Source organism: Salmo salar, chromosome ssa17 (assembly GCF_905237065.1).
Source record: "Salmo salar chromosome ssa17, Ssal_v3.1, whole genome shotgun sequence".
In the NCBI taxonomy this organism is placed as follows: Eukaryota; Metazoa; Chordata; class Actinopteri; order Salmoniformes; family Salmonidae; genus Salmo; species Salmo salar.
This window is the reverse complement of record NC_059458.1, coordinates 65,688,351-65,715,082: the sequence shown is the minus strand read 5'-3', so window position 1 is coordinate 65,715,082 and position 26,732 is coordinate 65,688,351. Positions and strand designations below refer to the sequence as shown.

Genomic DNA, 26,732 nt, shown 5'->3' with positions numbered 1-26,732 from the left:
ACCACTGGCACATTTCTGGACTGGGCTGCACTCAGAGTATCCTGCCTTGGCAAATCGCGCTGTTAAGACACTGATGCCCTTTGCAACCACTACCTATGTGAGAGTGGATTCTCGACCCTCACTGGCATGAAAACTAAATACAGGCACAGACTGTGTGTGGAAAATGATTTAAGACTGAGACTCTCAAATACAACCCAACATTGCAGAGTTATGTGCATCATTTCAAGCACACCCTTCTCATTAACCTGTGGTGATTAACCAATCATTAACCAATTTTCGATGAACAAATAAGGTTTTATATGTAAGGTGGTTAAATAAAGAACAACATTATTGATTATTATTCTATTATTATTTGTGCCCTGGTCCTATAAGAGCTCTTTGTAACTTCCCACGAGCTGGGTTGCGACAAAAACTCACTTATTCTTATGTTTAATAAATGTATCGTGTGGCAGGCTTACAATGATGGCAAAAAACAACATTTGAGAGTGTGCTGACCCTGGTGCTAGAGGGGGTATGCAGCTGGAGGTTGAATGATTGAACGGGTACGGGTCTATAAAAAGTTTGGGAAACACTGATCTACACTACGCTATCAACACTGCACTATCTACACCATCTACCCCACACCATCTACATATATTATCTACACGACAATATCTACACTGCACTATCTGCATACACTATCTACACGGCACTATCTGCAATAACTATCTAAACAATTTATTACAAAATATACACCACACTATCCATCTACCCTACACTGTTTACATACACTATCAACATATACACTACCGACACTACACTACATACACTATCATATCCATTTATCTGTCATTAATTACATGATGGCATAGATGTTATGTCTCCCTCCCTGAATCCACCATAGAGGTTAAATCCAGTCCAATCCCTCACATCTGGCCCAGTCCAGGGTATTTCAGGCAGTGAAACTGTTCAACTGCTAGACTGGTAGCTGTGGGAGTGAAACTGAGATTTACATACACATAGCTGGGTGGTTCTGCTTGTCTCAGAATAGAACAGCACTGTCACCAGATGTTCACTCTGTTCCCAGAGGGTTGGATGTAGAAAAGACTCTATGACTATGTTGAAGATGTGATACCGGTGGAATGATGTGGATCTTGTAAATCAAATGTAGCTCAATACAGGTGTGATCGATCAAATGTTCATTAACATTAGCTTACTGTCTTTATGAGTATATACAGTGCCTTACAAAAGTATTCACCTCCCTTGGCGAAAAGTGGTGCGTGCATATGTATACGACCCCTTTGCTATGAAACCCCTAAATAAGATCTGGTGCATCCAATTGCCTTCAGAAGTTACATAATAAGTTAAATGAAGTCCACCTGTGTGCAATCTAAGTGTCACAGTATATATACATCTCAGTATATATACACCTCTTCTGAAAGGCCCCAGAGTCTGCAACACCACTAAGCAAGGAGCCTACCACCAAGCAAGCGGCAAAATGAAGACCAAGGAGCTCTCCAAACAGGTCAGGGACAAAGTTGTGGAGAAGTACAGATCAGGGTTGGTTATAAAAAACGATCCAAAACTTTGAACATCCCACAGAGCACCATTAAATCCATTATTAAAAAATGGAAAGAATATGGCACCACAACAAACCTGCCAAGAGAGGGCCGCCCACCAAAACTCTCAGACCAGGCAAGGAGGGCATTAATCAGAGAGGCAATAAAGAGACCAAAGATAACCCTGAAGGAGCTGCAAAGCTCCACAGCGGAAATTGGAGCATCTGTCCATAGGACCACTTTAAGCCGTACACGCCATAGAGCTGGGCTTTATGGAAGAGTGGCCAGAAGAAAATAAGCAAACATGTTTGGTGTTTGCCAAAAGGCATGTGGGAGACTCCCCAGACATATGGAAGAAGGTACTCTGGTCAGATGAGACTAAAATTGAGCTTTTTGGCCATCAAGGAAAATGCTATGTCTGGCGCAAACCAAACACCTCTCATCACCCTAAGAATACCATCCCCACAGTGAAGCATGGTGGTGGCAGCATCATGCTGTGGGGATGTTTTTCATCGGCAGGGACTGGGAAACTGGTCAATATTGAAGGAATGATGGATGGCGCTAAATACTGGGAAATTATTGAGGGAAAACTGTTTCAGTCTTCCAGAGATTTGAGACTGGGACTGTTTTTTTGTTTTTTTTGTCTTATATCTCGTTTGCCTGCAATATTTTTTATTGTGAAACAATCTCAACGCTCTGCGTTACAGGGAAGACATCCTCCTCCCTCATGTGGTACCCTTCCTGCATGCTCCTCCTGACATGACTCTCCAGCATGACAATGCCACCAGCCATACTGCTCATTCTGTGCGTGATTTCCTGCAAGACAGGAATGTCAGTGTTCTGCCATGGCCAGCAAAGAGCCCGGATATCAATCCTATTGAGCACGTCTGGGACCTGTTGGATCGGAGGGTGAGGGCTAGGGCCATTCCCCCCAGAAATGTCCGGGAACTTGCAGGTGCCTTGGTGGAAGAGTGGGGTATCATCTCACAACAAATCTGGTGCAGTCCATGAGGAGGAGATGCACTGTAGTACTTAATGCAGCTGGTGGCCACACCAGATACTGACTGTTACTTTTGATTTTTTCCCCCCTTTGTTCAGGAACACATTATTCAATTTCTGTTAGTCATATGTCTGTGAAACTTGCTCAGTTTATGTCTGTTGTTGAATCTTGTTATGTTCATACAAATATTTACACATGTTTGCTGAAAATAAACGCAGTTGACAGTGAGAGGACGTTTCTTTTTTTGCTGAGTTTAGTATCTAGACCTCTCCTGTTAATCTGTTAACATTGTAGGATCTAGACCTCTCCTGTTAATCTGTTAACGTTGTAGTATATAGACCTCTCCTGTTAATCCGTTAACATTGTAGCATCTTGTGTTAATATGAACTGCTGTAAAATGGCGCCGGAAAAGAAGGCAGACATTTTCCGTCCATTTTTTTGTGTTGTTTGTAACTTGTATTTTTACTCATTTTGAACATAATGTTGCCGCTACCATCTATTATGACCGAAAATAACTTCTAGACATCAAGACTGCGATTACCACGCACTAGCAGAGTCCTTCATTTCCTTTCACGACTCTGATGAGCCCGACACAAAGGATATACTGCTTCCTCGGGAACAGGCCCCAATCCCCGTAATCTGCGTGAAGAGGAGGCGGTGAAAGAGGGGCCGAAAGGGCCCCCACTTCCCTCCGTTCTGCTAGCAAATGTGCAATCTTTGGAGAATAAAATCGACGAGTTTCGCGGAAGATTAAACTACCGGCGGGACATTAAAAACTGTAACATCTTATGCTTCATGGAGTCGTGGCTGTACGACGAAAACATCAACATACAGCTGGCTGGTTATAAGATGTTCCCGGGAGGATAGAACAGCGACGTCTGGTAAGACAAGGGGCGGCGGAATATGTATTTTTGTAAATAACAGCTGGTGCACGATATCTAAGGAAGTCTCGAGCTATTGCTCACCTTCGGTAAAGTATCTCATGATAAGCTGTAGACCACACTACCTACCGAGAGAGTTTCCATCTGTATTCTTCGTAGCTGTTTACATACCACCACAGTCAGAGGCTGGCACTAAGAGAGCATTGAATGAGCTGTATTCCGCCATAAGCAAACAAGAAAACGTTCACCCAGAGGCGGCGCTCCTAGTAGCCGGGAACTTTAATGCAGGGTAACTTAACCTGTTGGGGCTAGGGGGCAGTATTTTCACAGCCGGATAAAAAACGTACCCGATTTAAACTGGTTAATACTCTTGCCCAGAAATTAGAATATGCATATAATTAGTAGATTTGGATAGAAAACACTCTAACGTTTCTAAAACTGTTTGAATGGTGTCTGTGAGTATAACAGAACTCATATGGCTGGCCAAAACCTGAGAAGATTCCGTACAGGAAGTGCCCGGTCTGACAATTTGTTATCCTTCTGTTGCATCTCTATCGAAAATACAGCATCTGTGCTGTAACGTGACACTTTCTAAGGCTTCCATTGGCTCTCTAAAGCCACCAGAAAGTGGAATGGGGTGTCTGCTGTCTCTGGGCAAAGTACAGCAGCAGAGTTTGTAAGTGGTCAGCCTGGGGACAGTGATACTGAGATGCGCATTCTCGAGACTTCTCCATTTTTTTTCTTTCAGCCTTTGAATGAATACAACGTTGCCCGGTTGGAATATTATCGCTATTTTACGAGAAGAAATAGCATAAAAATTGATTTTAAACAGTGTTTGACATGCTTCTAAGTACGGTAATGGAATATTTTGAAATTTGTCACGAAATGCGCTCGTGCGTTACCCTTCGGATTTTTTATTCCACATAAAAAATCCTGGTTTCTTGCTATAATACCAGCCAATATTTTACAGTGATTTTAAAAAAGTAAAAAAAAAAAAAAACATTTTGTAAGTAACAAAACGGAGGTATTTGGATATAACTATGGATTATTTGGAACCAAAACAACATTTGTTGTTGAAGTAGAAGTCCTGGGAGTGCATTCTGATGAAGAACAGCAGAGGAAATCCAATTTTTCTAATAGTAATTCTGAGTTTAGTGAGCCCCAAACTTGGTGGGTGTCAAATTAGCTAGCCTGTGATGGCCGAGCAATGTACTCAGAATATTGCAAAATGTGCTTTCGCCGAAAAGCTATTTTAAAATCTGACATAGCGTTTGCATTAAGGAGTTCTGTATCTATAATTCTTAAAATAATTGTTATGTATTTTGTCAACGTTTATCATGAGTAATTTAGTAAATTCACCTGAAGTTTTCGGTGGGTATGCTAGTTCTGAACATCACATGCTAATGTAAAAAGCTGTTTTTTGATATAAATATGAACTTGATTGAACAAAACATGCACGTATTGTATAACATAATGTCCTAGGAGTGTAATCTGATGAAGATCATCAAAGGTTAGTGCTGCATTTAGCTGTGGTTTTGGTTTTTGTGACATATATGCTTGCTTTGAAAATGGCTGTGTGATTATTTTTGGCAGGGTACTCTCCTGACATAATCTAATGTTTTGCTTTCGTTGTAAAGCCTTTTTGAAATCGGACAATGTGGTTAGATTAACGAGAGTCTTGTCTTTAAAATGGTGTGAAATAGTCATATGTTTGAGAAATTGAAGTTATAACATTTTTGAGGTATTTGTATTCCGCGCCACGCGATTCCACTGGCTGTTGACTAGGGTGGGACGCAAACATCCCACCTAGCCCATTGAAGTTAAATCCGTTTTACCAAATTTCTATCAGCATGTTAAATGTGCAACCAGAGGAAAAATAACTCTGGACCACCTATAGTCCACACACAGAGACGCATACAAAGCTCTCCCTCGCCCTCCATTTGGCAAATCTGACCATAATTCTATCCTCCTGATTCCTGCTTACAAGCAAAAATTAAAGCAGGAAGCACCAGTGACAAGATCAATAAAAAAGTGGTCAGATGAAGCAGATGATAAGCTATTGTTTTGCTAGCACAGACTGTAATATGTTCCGGGATTCCTCCGATGGCATTGAGGAGTACACCACATCAGTCATTGGCTTCATCAATAAGTGCATCGATGACGTCGTCCCCACAGTGACCGACCGTACGTGCATACCCCAACCAGAAGCCATGGATTACAGGCAGCATCCGCACTGAGCTAAAGGCTAGAGCTGCCACTTTCAAGGAGCGGGACTCTAACCCGGAAGCTGATAAGAAATCCCGCTATGTCCTCCGACAAACCATCAAAAAGGCAAAGGGTCAATACAGGACTAAGATCGACTCATACTACACTTGCTCTGACGCTAGTCGGATGTGGCAGGGCTTGCAAACCATTACAGACTACAAAGGGAATTACAACCAAGAGCTGCACAGTGACACAAACCTACCAGACGAGCTAAACTACTTCTATGCTCGCTTCGAGGCAAATAACACTGAAACATGCATGAGAACACCAACTGTCACGGAAGACTATGTGATCCCGCTCTCCACAGCCGATGTGAGTAAGACTTTTAAACAGGTCAACATTCACAAGGCCGCAGGGCCAGACGGATTACCAGGACGTGTCTTCACTGACATTTTCAATCTCTCCCTGTCCGAGACTGTAATACCAACACGTTTCAAGCAGACCACCATAGTGTCTGTGCCCAAGAACACTAAGGTAACGTGCCTAAATGACTACCGACCCGTAGCACTCATGTCTGTAGACATGAAGTGCTATGAAAGGCTAGTCATGGCTCACATCTACACCATCATCCCAGCAACCCTAGACCCATTCCAATTTGCATACCGCCCCAACAGATCCACAGATGATGCAATCTCTATTGCACTCCACACTGCCCTTTCCCACCTGGACAAAAGGAACACCTATGTGAGAATGCTATTCATTGACTACAGCTAAGCTTTCAACACCATAGTGCCCTCAGAGCTCATCAATAAGCTAAGGACCCTGGGACTAAACACCTCCCTCTGCAACTGGATCCTGAACTTCCTGACAGGCAGCCCCCAGGTGGTAAGGGTAGGTAACAACACATCTGCCACGCTGATCCTCAACACAGGGGCCCCTCAGGGATGCGTGCTAAGTCCCCTCCTGTACTCCCTGTTCACCCATGACTGCATGGCCAAGCATGACTCCAACACCATAAATTAAGTTTGCCGACGACACAAAAGTGGTAGGCCTAATCACCGACAATGACGAGACAGCCTATAGGGAGGAGGTCAGAGACCTGGCCATGTGGTGCCAGGACAACAACCTCTCCCTCAATGTGATCAAGACAAAGGAGAGTGTTGTGGACTACAGGAAAAAGAGGACCGAGCACGCCCACATTCTCATCGACGGGGCTGCAGTGGAGCAGGTTGAGAGCTTTAAGTTCCTTAAACTACCAATAAACTAACATGGTCCAAGCACACCAAAACAGTCGTGAAGAGGGCACGACAAAACCTATTCCCCTTCAGGAGACTGAAAAGATTTGGCATGGGTCCTCAGATCCTCAAAAGGTTCTACATCTGCACCATCGAGTATCCTGACTGGTTGCCTCACTGCCTGGTATGGCAACTGCTCGGCCTCTGACCGCAAGGTACTACAGAAGGTAATGTGTATGACCCAGTACATCACTGGAGCCAAGCTTCCTGCCATCCAGTACCTCTATACCAGGCGGTGTCAGAGGAAGGCCCTAAAAATTGTCAAAGACTCGACCACCCTAGTCATAGACTGTTCTCTCTGCTACCGCACGGCAAGCGGTACCGGAGCGCCAAGTCTAGGTCCAAGAGGCTTCTAAACAGCTTCTACCCCCAAGCCATAAGACTCCTGAATATCTAGTCAAATGGCTACCCAGACTATTTTCAATGCCCTCCCCCTTCCCCCTCTTTACCACACTGCTACTCTCTATTGTCATCTATGCATAGTCACTTTAATAACTCTACCTACATGTACATATTACCTCAACTAACTGGTGCCCCCGCACATTGACTCTGTATCGGTACCCCCCTGTATATAGTCTCGCTAGTGTTATTTTACTCCTGCTCTTCAATTACTTTTTACTTTTATTTCTTATTCTTATCCGTATTTTTTTTTTAACTGCATTGTTGGTTAGGGGCTCGTACTTAAGCATTTCTCTGTAAGGTCTACATCTGTTGTACTCTGCGCATGTGACTAACATTTGATTTGATTTGATTTGCTGGTTGAAGATGTGGTTTCAAGTGAGAACATAAATAACTAAGCAATAACATTTAGGTCTGATATTTTTCAAAGAACAAATAGAACACATCAACTAAGTAATTACAAGAAGTTCAGCTACAGTAAGAGATTATCTTCAGCAAAGGACACAACAAAATAAAGTGAATTGGAAATGCCCTCTAAATATGAATGTTAAAGTTAGATTGTTTAGAAGATGTGGAGAAACACTAAAGTAATATGATAAAAAGCAGATTTATGAACCAAACAAGTATAAAGTGGTTAACTAGAGTTACTAATCATACGGTGTCAGTTATACATGTCATACAGATATTGTTTAGGAATGGATCTGATCAGAATAGCCTACTCATATTCATAGTATTTTCATCACATATCATCCATGTTAGATCATGAAGTCAGTGACAACCATAACTGAGACCCTTTGTCTTCACACTAACAGTAAAGTTTACCATGAATACAATGCAACAATGATGAATACTATATACAATACTATTAGTTATTATACCAGAATTAGAAGTGATATTCTGCCATTATACAAATCAGACATACAAATAAACCTACAATTTATCATTTTGATTCAATAAATATTTATTTGAAAGAAGGCTCAGTCAAAAGTCACATTTAACCAAAAATATTTGAGTTAAAGACAATAAAAATATATATTTTAAAATCTCACAAACAGTAATACACAATGCAACAACTATAATCCATATTATTAAATAGTTATACTAGAACTATCCTCTGCAATCCATCAAACCACACATTTAAATAAACACCTACATTTGAACATGTTGGTTAAATAACAATTCATTTGAAAGAAGGCTTAGTCAAAAGTAATAGAATTTTTTTTTTAATTTAGAAAGTAAAATATGTAAAAATCGCAATATTTTCATAGAGACAGAGTTTCAAAGTAAAATACCCCAAAAAAGAATCTGAAAGAAATGTCAAAGAGCGTGTTACTTACTTCCAACATCAAGTCTGGTGCTGCTACCAAAAGTGTACCACAGTGATACAATCCCCATTACTGCTCGTACAAAAACATCCTGGACATTTGGCAAGCTTAATTTCTTTAGACTGTGGTTCAAATAATTAACTCTGATATAGTATGAATACTTTTCAGAAATGATTTAATCTACTCAATTAGAAATAAAGTGTTTTACATTTTGATTTCCTTAAGATTGACCAAACCTGACTTTTTCTAGTACAATTCCTACTACTGTAGGTGCAGTATGTTTTTTCATACAACTAATCTAAAATGTAGGCTAATCACTTTCATAGTTTAAAGGCAGGTCAAATTTGATTAGACGTTTATAACATTTATATTCAAATTGGCCATAGTATGTGTAGGCCTTGTGTATTTTTTTTAAATCATCTAAAAAAGTTAATTTGAAAAATCCTCAGTATCAAGGCAAAATGTATAGAGATATTGAAACACGGCATCAAAAGGTGAATAAAATTGTTAATTTTGTTCTTTACTTACTTCCAACATCAAGTCTGGTGCCGCTACCAAAAGTCCACCACAGTGATACAATCCCTATTACTGCTGGTACAAAAACCTCTCTGTGTTGTGATGCTGCAGCTTTTACAGTGAAGATCACTCATACAGAATCATAACCAACACAAATACACATTAACATCTTCCAGGTAGAACAAACACTTCATATTAGCTGTTTCTAGGTAATACAAATATGAATTGTATCTTAAATCCAGTGTCACGGTTGTCGTAGGATGAAGAAGGAGCAGACCAAAGTGCAGCGTGTGTGTCGTTCCACATTTTATTTATACTGTGAAACCATGCAATACATAAATAAACTGAATGACAAAAACAACAAAACGGGACACAGAGGTGAAACATACACTACTCAAAATTAATCTCCCACAAACCCAGGTGGGACAAACACCAACTTAAATATGACCTCCAATTAGAGACAACGATGACCAGCTGCCTCTAATTGGAGATCATCCCAAACAAAGCCAACATAGAAATACAAAACTACAACATAAATATAGAAATACAAAACATAGAAAAACACCCCCTGTCACGCCCTGACCTAATCTACCATAACAATAACCTCTTACTATGGTCAGGACGTGACATCCAGATTAGTATTTTTTCCTTCTTCTGTGTATCAGGTGTTCTCCTTGTCTGTAGGTACAGTCCAGCATTAGATCAGTGTTGCTAGTATTCCTCCATATTGTCCATATGAAAGACAACAACAGTTCATTACATCTGATCATCATCAGAATAAAAATATGATGGTGGTGTGACATAAAAGTTGCCAGTTAAAAGGAATGAAGTAAACAGTTGCTGTTTGATGTTATTAAAGGGGCGGCATGTATCTAGTGGTTAGAGTGTTGGGCCAGTAACCGAAAGGTTGCTAGTTCAAATCCCCAGGCCGACACGGTGAAACAACTGTCGATGTTCCCTTGAGCAAGGCACTTAACCCTAATTGCTCCAGGGTCGCAGTTGATAATGGCAGATCCTGGTCGTGACCCCCCTCTCCGAGGCTGTCTCAGGGGGAGTTGGGATATAAAAAAAATAAACATTGTTAATTCACACATGCGTGAAATAGGACAAATATAAGCACCACCTAGTTATTATAAAAGAAAACTCATGCAGGACAAAATATATTCTAATGGGAGCCTACTTGGAAACTGAAATAGATTTGAAACATTCATTTGCATAATGCATCTGCCCTTCTGCTCTTAGAGCATTTATATCCCTGTGAGTTTAACACTTCATGACTGAGAGCTGTCCTTCATGACAACAGAACCCACAACAACCATGACTTTTATCACCATGTTCATCTGGACACTTGCTTTCTACATCAAGGGTAAAAAACAATAAGAGTTATGTGTTTGTACAATGAAAAGTAAACAATTTGAGTGAACTGAAAGACTGAGATTGTGTTTTTAATTCCAGGTAATGTACAATTACTTGTTTTCTCTGTTTCAGAATCCAGAGGACAGATCACTGTGACCCAGACTCCTGCAGTGAAAGCTGTTGTCCCAGGACACACAGTCTCTCTGAACTGTAAAACCAGCAGTAATGTGTATAGTAATTGTTACAATGGTCAGTCATGGGGCCATCAGTGTCTATCCTGGTACCAACAGAAACCAGGAGAAAAACCCAAACTAATGATGCTCCCAGGGAACAAACTCCATTCTGGGACTCCATCTAGATTCAGTGGTAGTGGATCTGGGAGTGACTTCACTCTGACCATCAGTGGAGTCCAGGCTGAAGATGCAGGAGATTACTACTGTCAGAGTTTACACTATCCCAATAATAAATATGTGTTCACACAGTGATACAGAGCCGTACAAAAACCTCCCTCAGTCAGACTGCACAGTGACTGTACTGCTACAGCTGGGACCTACTGCAGGTGCTGAGGGGGAAGAGACAGTGACATGGAACACTGATCAGTAGATGAGGTCAAATTTGAATATGTTAGAAAGCATCATTCAGATCACATGTTCCCCATCATCATCCTCATCATCATCATCATCATCGTTATCAAGGTTGTGACTAGTTATGTTTGTCATGACCTGAAAGTTCACTTATAAAAGTTAGATGTTTTGAAACCCATGTTTTATTTAATTTTGCCTTTATTCAGGTTAGTCTCTGAGAGACCTGGTCAAAATAGCAGCACAAAGGTTTACACACAATTACAACATAAAACACAAAGCACTACAGATTAAAAACATCAATTTACAAATTGAGAAAATAATTATTTGGGGAGATGTGGTGCATTTAGGGGTTAAAACATTGACAGCCCCCCACTTCATTGTCCACCATAGTTTTTACCCTCGCTACAGTAGTCAGTCAAAGAGACAAGCTCCTGCAATTTCATGTCCCTTTGAAGCTCCTTCCAAGTGAAAGAGCCAGAGAACTGGAACACTTTTTTACCCAGCTCTGTACAGTCAACAAGACATAGTCATGTGTAGACGATAGTTGTCATTTGTCTGCTGGTCAATGTAGGTACATCGATCAAATGTGAGCCATTACCAGTCCACATGAGAAGCCAAACAAAAGGTGTTATGACCTCAACATGAATTCAAAGTTATAACCACTTCAGCCCCCCAGAACAAGTTCCCATATCAAATGTCTGATGTAAGTGGATGTGTTAATCTACGGAAGTATAAACTTTTTGTCCTGAGTAGGTTACTGACTGCTAGACCTGTGATTGAGACCTGATGCTGGACTGAACCATGACACACATATACACTACACTATCTACAATATCTACACTATCTACACTACACACATACACTATCTACACAAAGTATAATACTCATTTTATCTGTCATTAATTACATTATGGCATATATGTTATGTTTCACTTCCTGCATCCTCCATACAGGTTAAAACCAGTCAATCCCTCAAATCTGGCCCAGTCCAGGCTATTTCAGTCAGTGAAACTGTTCAACTGCTAGTGTGGTAGCTGTGGAAGTGAAACTGAGATTTACATAGACAGGTCTGGGTGGTTCTGCTTGTCCCAGAATAGTGCAACACTGTCACCAGATGTTCACCGTCCCCAGAGTGTTGGAGGTAGAGAAGACCAGGGGAAATAATGAAGTGTAGAATACACATTGTTGAAAACCATTGCTAAAACATCTAATTTAATTAACATTGTAAATATACATGTGTTATGAAAAGTAACTATTTAGAAGTGAGAGTTCTGAGAGCAGATCTTAGAGGTTTATTATCACTAATCATTATCACTGGTATTGATGCTACAGTATAACAGGATCATTCAGTTGTAGAAATGAATGCAGAGTATTTGTTGAATCAGATACACTTTTAAGTCTGTTTGAAAACATGAGAGTAGCTATATGGTGGTAAATATATGGTAAATTATGAAAGAAGCTGATTGATATAAATTAGTATGAAATATGCTGCCTATTCATGAGATAGAGATCATTGGAATCATGATTAAATAAACTCTTGCGGTTATTTTTTAATCAAAACAAGCTTTATTTGAACTCAGAGGCAAGAAGACATGTACAACTAAATCTCAAAATAGTTCATTTAGCACACAGCACTACTGATATTATTCACTATTCTACTGTAACATTCAGCTCTTAAACACTAATGTTTCCTTCACTTGCACCATGTGGGGACTCTCTAGCCCCCTACAATGGCTTCTAGACACTACAGTGACTTTTCCGGAAGGCGGCCGAATCACTGGTGTCGTCGTGGGCGACCCTGCAGGTGTAGACCTCTCCCTCTTCCCAGCGTGCCTTGCTCAGGGTCAGGGTGCTGCTGCGACTGTAGCGGCCACCTTTCTCTTCTTCTGTGGTGGTCAGGACCTCCTCCTTCACCTCCGCCCCGTCCACCTCCCAGCTCACCATCGCCCCCTGGGGGGAGTAGTCACTCAGCAGGCAGGCCAGTGTGGCCGAGCCCCCGGAGAGCTGCTCAGAGGACGGGGGGAGCAGAGACACTGTGGGCCTGACAGAGGGACCAGCTGGAAAAGAGGAGAGAGGAGAGGGTCAGCTACCACTACTACTCTATAACATTAGGAGAGGAGAGGGTCAGTTACTACTACTACTACTACTCTATAACATTAGGAGAGTAGAGGGCCAGTTACTACTACTACTACATAACATTAGGAGAGGAGAGGATCAGTTACTACTACTACTCTATAACATTAGGAGAGGAGAGGGTCAGTTACTACTACTACTCTATAACATTAGGAGAGGAGAGGGTCAACTATTACTACTACTACTATATAACATTAGGAGAGGAGAGGGACAGTTACTACTACTACTACTCTATAACATTAGGAGAGGAGAGGGTCAGTTACTACTACTACTCTATAACATTAGGAGAGGGTCAGTTACTACTACTACTCTATAACATTAGGAGAGGAGAGGGTCAGTTACTACTAATACTCTATAACATTAGGAGAGGAGAGGGTCAGTTACTACTACTACTCTATAACATTAGGAGAGGAGAGGGTCAGTTACTACTACTACTCTATAACATTCGGAGAGGAGAGGGTCAGTTACTACTACTACTCTATAACATTAGGAGAGGAGAGGGTCAGTTACTACTACTACTCTATAACATTAGGAGAGGAGAGGGTCAGTTACTACTACTACTCAATAACATTCGAAGAGAGGAGAGGGTCAGTTACTACTACTACTCTATAACATTAGGAGAGGAGAGGGTCAGTTACTACTACTACTCTATAACATTCAGAGAGGAGAGTGTCAGTTATTACTACTACTCAATAACATTCGAAGAGAAGAGAGGGTCAGTTACTACTACTACTCTATAACATTAGGAGAGGAGAGGGTCAGTTACTACTACTACTCTATAACATTCGGAGAGGAGCGTGTCAGTTACTACTACTACTCTATAACATTAGGAGAGGAGAGGGTCAGTTACTACTACTACTCTATAACATTAGGAGAGGAGAGGGTCAGTTACTACTACTACTCTATAACATTAGGAGAGGAGAGGGTCAGTTACAACTACTACTACTCTATAACATTAGGAGAGGAGAGGGTCAGTTACTACTACTACTACTCTATAACATTAGGAGAGGAGAGGGTCAGTTACTACTACTACTCTATAACATTAGGAGAGGAGAGGGTCAGTTACAACTACTACTACTCTATAACATTAGGAGAGGAGAGGGTCAGTTACTACTACTACTACTCTATAACATTAGGAGAGGAGAGGGTCAGTTACTACTACTACTCTATAACATTAGGAGAGGAGAGGGTCAGTTACTACTACTACTAGTCTATAACATTAGGAGAGGAGAGGGTCAGTTACCACTACTACTCTATAACATTAGGAGAGGAGAGGGTCAGTTACTACTACTACTCTATAACATTAGGAGAGGAGAGGGTCAGTTACTACTCTATGACATTGGGAGAGGAGAGGGTCAGTTACTACTACTACTCTATAACATTAGGAGAGGAGAGGGTCAGTTACTACTACTACTCTATAACATTAGGAGAGGAGAGGGTCAGTTACTACTACTACTCTATAACATTAGGAGAGGAGAGGGTCAGTTACTACTACTACTCTATAACATTAGGAGAGGAGAGAGTCAGTTACTACTACTACTCTATAACATTAGGAGAGGAGAGGGTCAGTTACTACTACTACTCTATAACATTAGGAGAGGAGAGTGTCAGTTACTACTACTACTCTATAACATTAGGAGAGGAGAGTGTCAGTTACTACTACTACTCTATAACATTAGGAGAGGAGAGGGTCAGTTACTACTAATACTATATAACATTAGGAGAGGAGAGGGTCAGTTACTACTACTACTCTATAACATTAGGAGAGGAGAGGGTCAGTTACTACTACTACTACTACTCTATAACATTAGGAGAGGAGAGGGCCAGTTACTACTACTACTCTATAACATTAGGAGAGGAGAGGGTCAGTTACTACTACTACTACTCTATAACATTAGGAGAGGAGAGGGTCAGTTACTACTACTACTCTATAACATTAGGAGAGGAGAGGGTCAGTTACTACTACTACTACTACTCTATAACATTAGGAGAGGAGAGGGTCAGTTACTACTACTACTCTATAACATTAGGAGAGGAGAGGGTCAGCTTCTACTACTACTCTATAACATTAGGAGAGGAGAGGGTCAGTTACTACTACTACTAGTCTATAACATTAGGAGAGGAGAGGGTCAGTTACTACTACTACTCTATAACATTAGGAGAGGAGAGGGTCAGTTACTACTACTACTCTATAACATTAGGAGAGGAGAGGGTCAGTTACTACTACTACTAGTCTATAACATTAGGAGAGGAGAGGGTCAGTTACTACTACTACTCTATAACATTAGGAGAGGAGAGGGTCAGTTACTACTCTATGACATTAGGAGAGGAGAGGGTCAGTTACTACTACTACTCTGTAACATTAGGAGAGGAGAGGGTCAGTTACTACTACTACTCTATAACATTAGGAGAGGAGAGGGTCAGTTACTACTACTACTCTATAACATTAGGAGAGGAGAGGGTCAGTTACTACTACTACTCTATAACATTCGGAGAGGAGCGTGTCAGTTACTACTACTACTCTATAACATTAGGAGAGGAGAGGGTCAGTTACTACTAATACTATATAACATTAGGAGAGGAGAGGGTCAGTTACTACTACTCTATAACATTAGGAGAGGGTCAGTTACTACTACTACTACTCTATAACATTAGGAGAGGAGAGGGTCAGTTACTACTACTACTCTATAACATTAGGAGAGGAGAGGGTCAGTTACTACTACTACTACTCTATAACATTAGGAGAGGAGAGGGTCAGTTACTACTACTACTCTATAACATTAGGAGAGGAGAGGGTCAGTTACTACTACTACTACTCTATAACATTAGGAGAGGAGAGGGTCAGTTACTACTACTACTCTATAACATTAGGAGAGGAGAGGGTCAGTTACTACTACTACTACTACTCTATAACATTAGGAGAGGAGAGTGTCAGTTACTACTACTACTCTATAACATTAGGAGAGGAGAGGGTCAGTTACTACTACTACTCTATAACATTAGGAGAGGAGAGGGTCAGTTACTACTACTACTAGTCTATAACATTAGGAGAGGAGAGGGTCAGTTACTACTACTACTCTATAACATTAGGAGAGGAGAGGGTCAGTTACTACTCTATGACATTAGGAGAGGAGAGGGTCAGTTACTACTACTACTCTATAACATTAGGAGAGGAGAGGGTCAGTTACTACTACTACTCTATGACATTAGGAGAGGAGAGGGACAGTTACTACTACTACTCTATAACATTAGGAGAGGAGAGGGTCAGTTACTACTCTATGACATTAGGAGAGGAGAGGGTCAGTTACTACTACTACTCTATAACATTAGGAGAGGAGAGGGTCAGTTACTACTACTACTCTATAACATTAGGAGAGGAGAGGGTCAGTTACTACTACTACTCTATAACATTAGGAGAGGAGAGGGTCAGTTACTACTACTACTACTCTATAACATTAGGAGAGGAGAGGGTCAGTTACTACTACTACTCTATAACAGTAGGAGAGGAGAGTGTCAGTTACTACTACTACTCTATAACATTAGGAGAGAAGAGGGTCAGTTACTACTACTACTCTATAACATTAGGAGAGGAGAGGGTCAGTTACTACTACTCTATAACATTAGGAGAGGAGAGGGTCAGTTACTACTACTACTCTATACCATTAGGAGAGGAGAGGGTCAGTTACTACTACTACTCTATAACATTAGGAGAGGAGAGTGTCAGTTACCACTACTACTCTATAACATTAGTAGAAGAGAGGGTCAGTTACCACTACTACTCTATAACATTAGGAGAGGAGAGGGTCAGTTACTACTACTACTCTATAACATTAGGAGAGGAGAAACTGTTATCAGTGAACAAAACCATTTCAGATCAACAATACACACAGGATGAACAACTAGCTACAGTACAGAGAACAACCGACAACACTGAAACACTGAATCTATGAAGATAACGGCAAAAAAAACTCTGGATGGATTTTTAGATAAATGTTCTACAGTTTAGCACACCAAGAGCAACAAAACACTAGGAGGGAGTTTCCTGGAAACAGATGAAGCCTAGTCCTAGACTAAAAATCCCTTTCATATAGTCTGGGTACAGTATCATTTAATATTCACAATTTTAAATAAGACATGAAATATCAATTTATGTCAAATCTACTCAGATAAAAGCCACAAATTACCTCAAAATACTATTCAAAACTATAGATGAGGTTCCCCTTGAAACCATGTCAGTGTTAACATCTACTATGAATACAATACAAAATGTTGCTTATATTATAGAAATAGTAGTTGCTACATCTTGACAGAACAATGACCTGACATGCAATACTGTACGTCAAAATGTGCCCTTTTTAAATCGCACGTTAGAATACTTATGGTTTTATTACCAAATAATAATTCTCTCACATCAGTGACTCTGCCCTCTAAAAATCATCCAATCTGTCCACAGAAATCTCTAAAAATATATAGCCTAGAAGGCTTTCCTCTGGAGAAGATGATAGCATCTCATAACGTTGTTCAATAGCATGATTACATTTAGTTTTATGAGAGAAAGACAAAAATTGACTTACTTTTCAACACCAGTTTTGTGCCACTTCCAAAAGTCCACCACAGTGATTAATTCTGGTGAAGTCTCCGTACAAAAACCTCCTTCACACAAGCGTGAGCACCTTCACACACAGTGCACTCTCAGTACCACCCTGATAGTACTGAAGTACTAGTATAATACAATAGGGACTGATAGTACTTCCGTACTAGTATAATATCATAGGGACTGATAGTACTGAAGTACTAGTATAATATCATAGGGACTGATAGTACTGAAGTACTAGTATAATATCATAGGGACTGATAGTACTGAAGTACTAGTATAATACAATAGGGACTGATTGTACTGAAGTACTAGTATAATATCATAGGGACTGATAGTCCTGAAGTACTAGTATAATACAGTTGTGGCCAAAAGTTTTGAGAATGACACAAATATTAATGTTCACAAAGTCTGCTGCCTCAGTTTGTATGATGGCAATTTGCATATACTCCAGAATGTTATGAAGAGTGATCAGATGAATTGCAATTAATTGCAAAGTCCCTCTTTGCCATGCAAATGAATCCCCAAAAAACATTTCCACTCCATTTCAGCCCTGCCACAAAAGGACCAGCTGACATCATGTCAGTGATTCTCTCATTAACACAGGTGTGAGTGTTGACGAGGACAAGGCTGGAGATCACTCTGTCATGCTGATTGAGTTCGAATAACAGACTGGAAGCTTCAAAAGGAGGGTGGTGCTTGGAATCATTGTTCTTCCTCTGTCACCCATGGTTACCTGCAAGGAAACATGTGCCGTCATCATTGCTTTGTACAAAAAGGGCTTCACAGGCAAGGATATTGCTGCCAGTAAGATTGTACCTAAATCAACCATTTATCGGATCATCAAGAACTTCAAGGAGAGCGGTTCAATTGTTGTGAAGGCTTCAGGGCGCCCAAGAAAGTCCAGCAAGCGCCAGGACCGTCTCCTAAAATTGATTCAGCTGCGGGATCGGGGCACCACCAGTACAGAGCTTGCTCAGGAATGGCAGCAGGCAGGTGTGAGTGCATCTGCATGCACAGTGAGGCGAAGACTTTTGGAGGATGGCCTGGTGTCAAGAAGGAAAAACATCAGGGACAGACTGATATTCTGCAAAAGGTACCGGGATTGCTCTGCTGAGGAATGGTAGCTGTGGGAGTGAAACTGAGATTTACATAGACAGGGCTGGGTGGTTCTGCTTGTCCCAGAATAGAGCAGCACTGTCACCAGATGTTCACTCTGTTCCCTGCAGGTTAGAGGTAGAGAAGGCTATATGACTATCTTGAATCTCTGATACTTGTAATATATGTGGACAACTTTTAAAACAAATGTAGCTTAATTAAGGATGGTGTGATCATCACATTGTTGAGAGTCCAAGATATCGATATTGAGTTTAAATTATTCCTTGTCTAGTACAGACAAGGATGACAGAAAAGGTAGTGGTTGTTCTGGGACAGGTTCAAGGAGACATGCTATTCCACTGAACCTGTCCTGGAGATGGTTCCTTAGCCACCGAAGATCCTCCTCTGTGGGCTCTCAGGACAGAGAGTTGTAGTCTTAGGCCGGGTACAGGTCCTCCACTGAAAGCACCTGGTTGGGCACGGCTGGCTTCCTCCACTCGAATTCCACATCCGTATGGCCGATATTTTGAACCGCCAAAATAGGCTGCATGGCTACACTTTTGAGCTCCACGGAAGCATTCACATGTGGTAGAGAGAATCCCCTAGTCCAGGGGTTCTTAAACTTATCCGTCTGGGACTCAAATTAGAAATGCTGTGTTTTCCTGGGACCCAAGCTTATGAAAACATGCAACTATACGTAAATATCGGTACATTTCATTGCCCTTATGCCTAAAACAAATGCAATATAGAAAGAAAAAAAAAACAACAATGAAATACTCAAATATTTTTTCATGTTTATCTTTCCCCATTAATAACTGTCTATGTTGGAACTGTTGCTGTTAAAATACAATAACTTAATTCATTCTGAACGGGAATAAACTGACTGATCACATCACAGATTTATAACAGAACCACAGGAGGATGCTGAGGAGGAAAGTTCAAAATAATGTCTGGAACGGAGCAAATGGAATGGCATCAAACACCTGGAAACCATGTGATTGATGATTTTGATACAATTCCACTCCAGCCATTACCATGAGCCTGTCCTCCCCAATTAAGATGCCACCAACCTCCTGTGAACAGAACACACACAGGCTCAGTTTTTGATAGTGCAACCCTGAGTAACAGTACAGATAAAAAATGAACAGGCCTACTGTACATCTCACTGTAGAAATGATTGTTGAAAAAAAGTATAGGTTGGAACTGTTGCTGTTAAAATACAGTAAATAACTTATATTCTTAGCTGGAATAAACTCATTGATCACATCACACAGATGTAGACCAGCACACACACACTCCTAATGAGAGGTGTGGCTGGTTGAAGTTTTCAACAAGCAGGTCTATTCTGGGCTCAGTTTGACAGTGCAACCCTGAGGTCATGTTCAGCATTGAGTCTGTTTCTGTACTTGTTTTTTAAGTATGCCAGAGTTGAGAACCCTGACTCGTATAGGTATGTGGTGCCAAACTGGATCAGAACATCTACTGCTTTCTCAGCCAGGCAGGAAACCCCTTCCTGCTGTAGATGAACAACCCAGAACTGTGTGAGTGTGTTTGCCTCAAAAAGCATCTTGCTGCCATTGCTTGCTTGTAGTGTCACTAAGGCCTCCATCTCTGGCAGACTTAGTCCTAGGTCTGATGAGGACACTGCTTGAAAGGGATACCTCACCCATTGAAGTTTTTGAGATCTCTGTGGGTTAGGAAAGTACCGGTCAAAGTTCTGCTGCAGGCTGGCCATGTGCTCAGCCATGTCCTTCTTCACAGCTTCACATAGGGGGGAATCTATCTGCTGCATGTGAGCTGACAGAACAGAGAACATGCCATATGCGCCAGCCTTCAGCTGTGACTGCCACAATCCCAGGTGTGCAGTGAATCCTCTGATGCCATCTTCAAGCTCCAAAATGGTTGATTCCTTGCCCTGGAGGCTTGTGTTTAGCTCATTGAGCCTTCTGAAAATGTCAACCAGGTAAGCCAGCCTAGCCAACCACAGTTTGTCATGGAAGAGGTCTGCAAGGTCGCTGTCCTCTTTCTCCAGATAGGCCAGAACCTCCTCTCAGTTCCCAGAGCCTCTCCAGGACCCTCCCCCTGGACACAATGAAAGAGCAGGTGCACATGGTCTGCTCCATCTCATTGCAAAGCTCTCTGAACAGCCTTGTTTGAAGAGGTCTCTTCTTGATCAGATTCACCATCTTTAAGACTGAGTCGAAAACAGCCCCTTGGTTAGGTTGTAATGCTTTGCTGGCCAAAGACTCCCTGTGCAGAATACAATGTGTCAGTTTCACACCACTCTGCGGACATGAGCTATGAATCCGGAGTTGCACCCAGTCATGCATCTTGCACCATCAGTGCAAATCCCAGCACAATTTGCCCAGTCTATTTGCAAGTCTTTCAAATGAGTGTCTACCACCCTAAAAATGTAATCTCCCCTTGTTGTTGTTTGTAGATGGTCACAGAAAATAAATTCCTCCTGGATATTATCCTCAAATACGCATCTTGCATATACCATCAACTGCAGAATTTCAGCCACATCTACTGACTTATCTAATTGAAGAGATAATTTATTGTGCTGATTCATCTCATCTATCACAGATGCTTGTATGTCAACTGACATCTCTTATTCTTTTGCCCACTGTGTCATTGGAAAGTGGGACTGAGTCCACTTTTTTTGCTGCCTCCTCACTCAGAGATACACAGACATCCCTCAGGCAGGGTTTGATGAGATCCTCTCCTATAATGTGGGGCTTCTTTGCCTTAGCTATATTTAGGTTCACCTGGTATGAGGCTTTGAGGATAGCTCTGTTCCCTTTGAATGCCTGTTAGAGGGGCAGAGAAAGCCTCTTGTCAAAAACCACCTACAACAAACTATTTACATTTTTTTTATCTAAATACGAACTACTCTTGATTTATCTTATCAGCTGTGTGTGTGTTATGTCTACATCTGTGTGATGTTTTAAATCATTTTAATTAGAATAAAAAAGATGACTTACAGCAAGCTGCAGAGAGTGGCACACACAGCGAATAAGAACCAGATATTTGATATCAAGTCCTTGCTGGCTTCCCTCAAATCCTTGCTGGTGTAACAGTGTGGGTTCCGTCCCTCTCTTCGCCCCAACCCGGGCTCGAACCAGGGACCCTTGCACACATCAACAACTGACACCCCGCGAAGCATCGTTACCCATCGCGCCACAAAAGCCGCGGCCCTTGCAACGCAAGGGGAAACCCTACTTCAAGTCTCAGAGCGAGTGACGTCACTGATTGAAACGCTATTAGCACACACCACCGCTAACTACTAGCCATTTCACATCGGTTACACTGGCTTCCATTGTATTCAATGTTAGGGGCTGCAACAATGTCATATGTTTTTGACCAGACAGCTTCAGATAGATGTGCTTCACATAGAGACTAGGGGGAGATGTTTTGCTCACGAGGTTGCTTTCTCCACTCTTTTATTTTCTGGTCAATGTTTTGGGGAAGCCTGGCTTCCTTTGGCATTCATGAATACATTCAACTAAGAAACTACATCAAGTAAAGTTACAGTAAGAGCTATCTTCAGCAAAGTACACATAAAATAAAGTGACTTGGAAATGCCTTCCAGTGAATGTCAAAGTTTCATTGGTCAAAGTAGTAAAAAACACAAAACATAATATGATACAGTACAAAGCAGATTTATGAACCAAACAAGTATAAAGTGGTAAAATTAGAGTTACTACTCATATGGTATCAGTTATACATGTTATACAGATATTGTTTAGGAATGGATCTGATCAGAATAGCCTACTCATATTTATAGTATTTACAGAATATGAACATAAATTACTTTTAATCACGTCAACCATGTTAGATCATGAGCTTGGTTACGAACATAAATTACTTGGTACATTCAACAGCTCACTAAAAAGTTTAAACTTAAGCTGGGCTTTTTCTTAAAGAATAAGTCTTGTTTTTAATTTCAATACTAGAAAAGACCTTGTTGCAGCCACTTTCTAGCCTTTGTTGGACTATGGTGATATTCTGGAATGTTCCAGGATCTTACCTGCACACACTAGACATTCTACCATGATGCTGTTAGATTAGTAACCAACACAATACCTCTAACACATCACTGTACCTTGTATCAGTTAGCAGGATGGCCATCCTATAAGGACCGACGCTGGAGATGAGAAGCAGGTACGGGGAGTTGAATATTTAATGCGGAACAGACAGGTAACAAGACAGGAACAGCGTCAGCACACGGGTAACAACGACATAATAACATTAATGAAACAGCGGGAAACAGAGTTGGGGAACTGACAAATATAGAGGAGGTAATAAACAGGTGATTGAGTCCAGGTGAGTCCAATAATACGCTGATGCGCATGACGGGGAAAGGCAGGTGTGCGTACTGATGGTGGCAGGAGTGCGTAATGCTGGTGGCAGGAGTGCGTACTGATGGTGGCAGGAGTGCGTACTGATGGTGGCAGGAGTGCGTACTGATGGTGGCAGGAGTGCGTACTGATGGTGGCAGGAGTGCGTAATGATGGTGGCAGGAGTGCGTAATGCTGGTGGCAGGAGTGCGTAATGATGGTGGCAGGAGTGCGTAATGATGGTGGCAGGAGTGCGTAATGATGGTGGCAGGAGTGCGTAATGCTGGGGAGCCTGGCGCCGCAGGCGTGACACATTCTTAACTGTGAGGTAAAAGACTCAGTGGTACATTTGTCTATGAGGACATCTTAGGGTCACTGCCATTATATTTAAGCACTTTATTCACCCAACAGAGTCATGGACATTACTGTCTGAGATCACAGAACTGTATTTTATATAATGTTCCCAACACAAGAACTGAGTTTGGTAAGAGGGCTTTTAGATTTTCTGCCCCATCATCTTTTTAAATCCTAGATTGGAGGACTGCTGACCAATGACTGCATATGTTTTTAAATTTGCTCTTTTTAACTGTCATGCGTTTTGCACTGTTTTAACTTCCATTCATTGTTATGTTTTATGTGGTGTTGTGTCTCATGTGTATACTGTATGCTGCTCTCTTGACCAGGGCTCACTTGAAAAATATATAAATATCAATGTGACTTCTCTGGTTAAATAAAGGATAGATAAAAAAAATACAGTGAAATATTAAGATGTAGAGGAGATGCTGGGTTTCATGTATTGTAATGATGGTCTACAGAGTACAAGTGTGTCTGATCAGAACACAGGAGAGGAGGAAGGGAGCTGAGCTCAGTCAGGAACAGAGTAGCCGTCATACACAGTGGAGCCCCTCTTCTCTCAGTGTCAGTCTAATAGTACAGTAGTTCATTATTCAATCCACTCAGTCCACACAGCTCACTGCACTAACACTACTCCCCCTGCAGGGGGCGACACATGACCAATAATCACTGGGAGGTGGAAACTGACTGGTATTCCTCTTTTCCATAGATATGTTACCATACCATATGACCATAAAACTAATCAACAGACAAAGTTATATATGTTCTATGATAACGTGATGTACTGTAGGAATGTATGTTTTATTCTCTCCTTTATTCATTTGTGTTGCTAAACAGTGATCATATGTGATAGCCCTTAAACCAATAATATCCATTCTCTATTCTTACCCTTTTATTCACTTAACTTATTTACATATTAATATGGACTTCTATTATTATTTGGTGACAATAATTGGCGCAAGATCAGATTGTAGTGGAATCTCAGTTCTAATCTGATGGATACTTAGTGGTCTAAGTTAATGGTGGATGGGGAGAAGATCAGAAGATGATTTGCATAGTGTTGATGCTTTGCATAGACAGCACATGCTTCAGTGGTCTGGGAGTGTTTATATCCCTGTGAGTATAATACTTCATGACTGAGAGCTGTCCTTCATGACAACAGAACCAACAACCATGACTTTTATCACCATCCTCATCTGGACACTTGCTTTCTGCTTCAAGGGTAAAGAAAATTAAGTTCCATGTTTGTATAATGAAAAGTCAATGACTGAACTTAAAGGTTGTTAAGAATGTGTTATTAATACATGGTGATATTTGTTCTCTGTTGCAGAATCTAGAGGACAGATCACTGTGACTCAGTCACCTACAGTGAAAACTGTTCTCCCAGGACAGACAGTCTCTATGAACTGTAAAGCCAGCAGTGATGTGTATCCTAACTGTTGGGGTACAGGTAAACCATGTTTAGCCTGGTATCAACAGAAACCTGGAGAAACTCATAAACTACTGGTCTACTATGGAAGCATCCTCTTCACTGGGACTCCATCTAGATTCAGTGGTAGTGGATCAGGGAGGGACTTCACTCTGACCATCAGTGGAGTCCAGGCTGAAGATGCAGGAGATTACTACTGTCAGAGTTACAAACATATCAATAGTAAAGATGTGTTCACACAGTGATACAGAGCCGTACAAAAACCTCCCTCAGTCAGACTGCACAGTGACTGTACTGCTACAGCTGGGACCTACAGCAGGTGCTGAGGGGGAAGAGACAGTAACATGGAACACTGATCAGTAGATGAGGTCAACTGTGGCATGACAATATGGTTAGAAAGCAATCATTCTTTCAAGGCACAAGGCGAGACCCAGATGCAGACACAGGGGGCAGATGGTTGGAGTCTAACAATGTTTATTAATCCAAAAAGGGGTAGGCATGAGAATGGTCGTGTACAGGCAAAAGGTCAAAACCAGTTCAGAGTCCAATAGGTACTGAAGGGCAGACAGATTCAAGGTCAGGGCAGGCAGGATGATCAGGCAGGCGAGAAAGTAGTCCAGAGTCAGGCAGTGGTCAAAACCAGGAAGACTGGCAAAAGAGAATAGAAAAGGAGTACAGGGAAAACACGCTGGTTGACTTGACTAAACATACAAGACGAACTGGCACAGAGAGACAGGAAACAGGGATAAATACACTGGGGAAAATAAGCGACACCTGGAGGGGGTGGAGACAATCACAGGGACAGGTAAAACAGATCAGGGCGTGACACATTCAGATCACATGACCCTCATCATCATCATGGTTATGACTTATAGTATTTGTCATCATAACCTATAGAAGTTATTTGATGTTTTGAAACACAATACCTGTCAATTTGCAAAGCAAGATCTCCAGAAGTAAAACAAAAGTTGTTATGGCCTCAACATTACAAAAGTTACATTCACTTCAGGCCCCAAAACAAGTCCCTCATGTGGACCTCACAACCAAATGTCTGATTTAAATGGATGTGATCTTCTAGCATTATATTAACTATTTTAATGAGCAGGTTACTGACTGTTAGATCTGTTAATGAGACATGATACAGGACTCAAACATCAGACACATGTACTCTACTGGTGGGAGGAGCTATATACAGTATCTACATAAAGTATAATAACAATTTTATCTGTCATTAATTGCATGGTGGCATATCATTTATGTTCTCCTCCCTGAATCCACCATAAAGGTTCAAACCAGTCCACTCACTCATCTGTCCCAGTACAGGGTATTTCAGGCAGTGGTCAACTGTTAGACTGGTAGCTGTGGGAGTGAAACTGAGGATTACATAGACAGGGCTGGGTGGTTCTGCTTGTCCCAGAATAGAGCAGCACTGTCACCAGATGTTCACTCTGTCACCAGGGGGTTGGAGGTAGAGAAGACTCTATCTTGAAGATGTGATACTTGTAATATTATTTTGACAACTTTTTAGATAAATACAGGAGTGGTCATATTGGTGAGTCCAAGATATTGATCAAAATTCACATTTTTGAAAGAAACAAGAAAAATATTTGTTCCAAAGGGAAACCTTTATTTTCATCTATTAATCAAAACATCAAAGGAAACATTCCTACAGTATCTAATAGTAA

At 41.2% G+C, this 26,732-nt stretch overlaps 1 long non-coding RNA gene and 3 gene segments (V, D, J or C); 2 read left to right on the top strand and 2 right to left on the bottom strand.

Moving 5' to 3' along the window:
* Positions 1 to 9,150, bottom strand: part of LOC106576385 (Ig kappa-b4 chain C region-like) — a 39,408-nt gene extending 30,258 nt beyond the window's left edge. The window contains 1 exon segment of the C gene segment in view: positions 8,656 to 9,150. Within this exon segment, the coding sequence occupies positions 8,656 to 8,713 (58 nt within the window).
* A 1,163-nt stretch (positions 9,151 to 10,313) lies between these two features.
* On the top strand, positions 10,314 to 11,851 carry LOC106576379 (Ig kappa chain V region 3547-like). The segment is given in 2 exon segments: positions 10,314 to 10,525; positions 10,648 to 11,851. Coding segments are annotated over 2 exon segments (426 nt in total).
* Positions 11,852 to 12,642: 791 nt separating this feature from the next.
* Positions 12,643 to 18,444, bottom strand: LOC106576386 (uncharacterized). The gene is made up of 2 exons (XR_001321934.2): positions 17,807 to 18,444; positions 12,643 to 13,156 (listed from the first exon to the last, which is right to left on the bottom strand). It is a non-coding gene; the product is annotated as an uncharacterized lncRNA (long non-coding RNA).
* A 6,236-nt stretch (positions 18,445 to 24,680) lies between these two features.
* Positions 24,681 to 25,744, top strand: LOC106576380 (immunoglobulin kappa variable 3D-15-like). The segment is given in 2 exon segments: positions 24,681 to 24,840; positions 24,949 to 25,744. Coding segments are annotated over 2 exon segments (414 nt in total).
* The last annotated feature ends 988 nt before the right edge of the window (positions 25,745 to 26,732 follow it).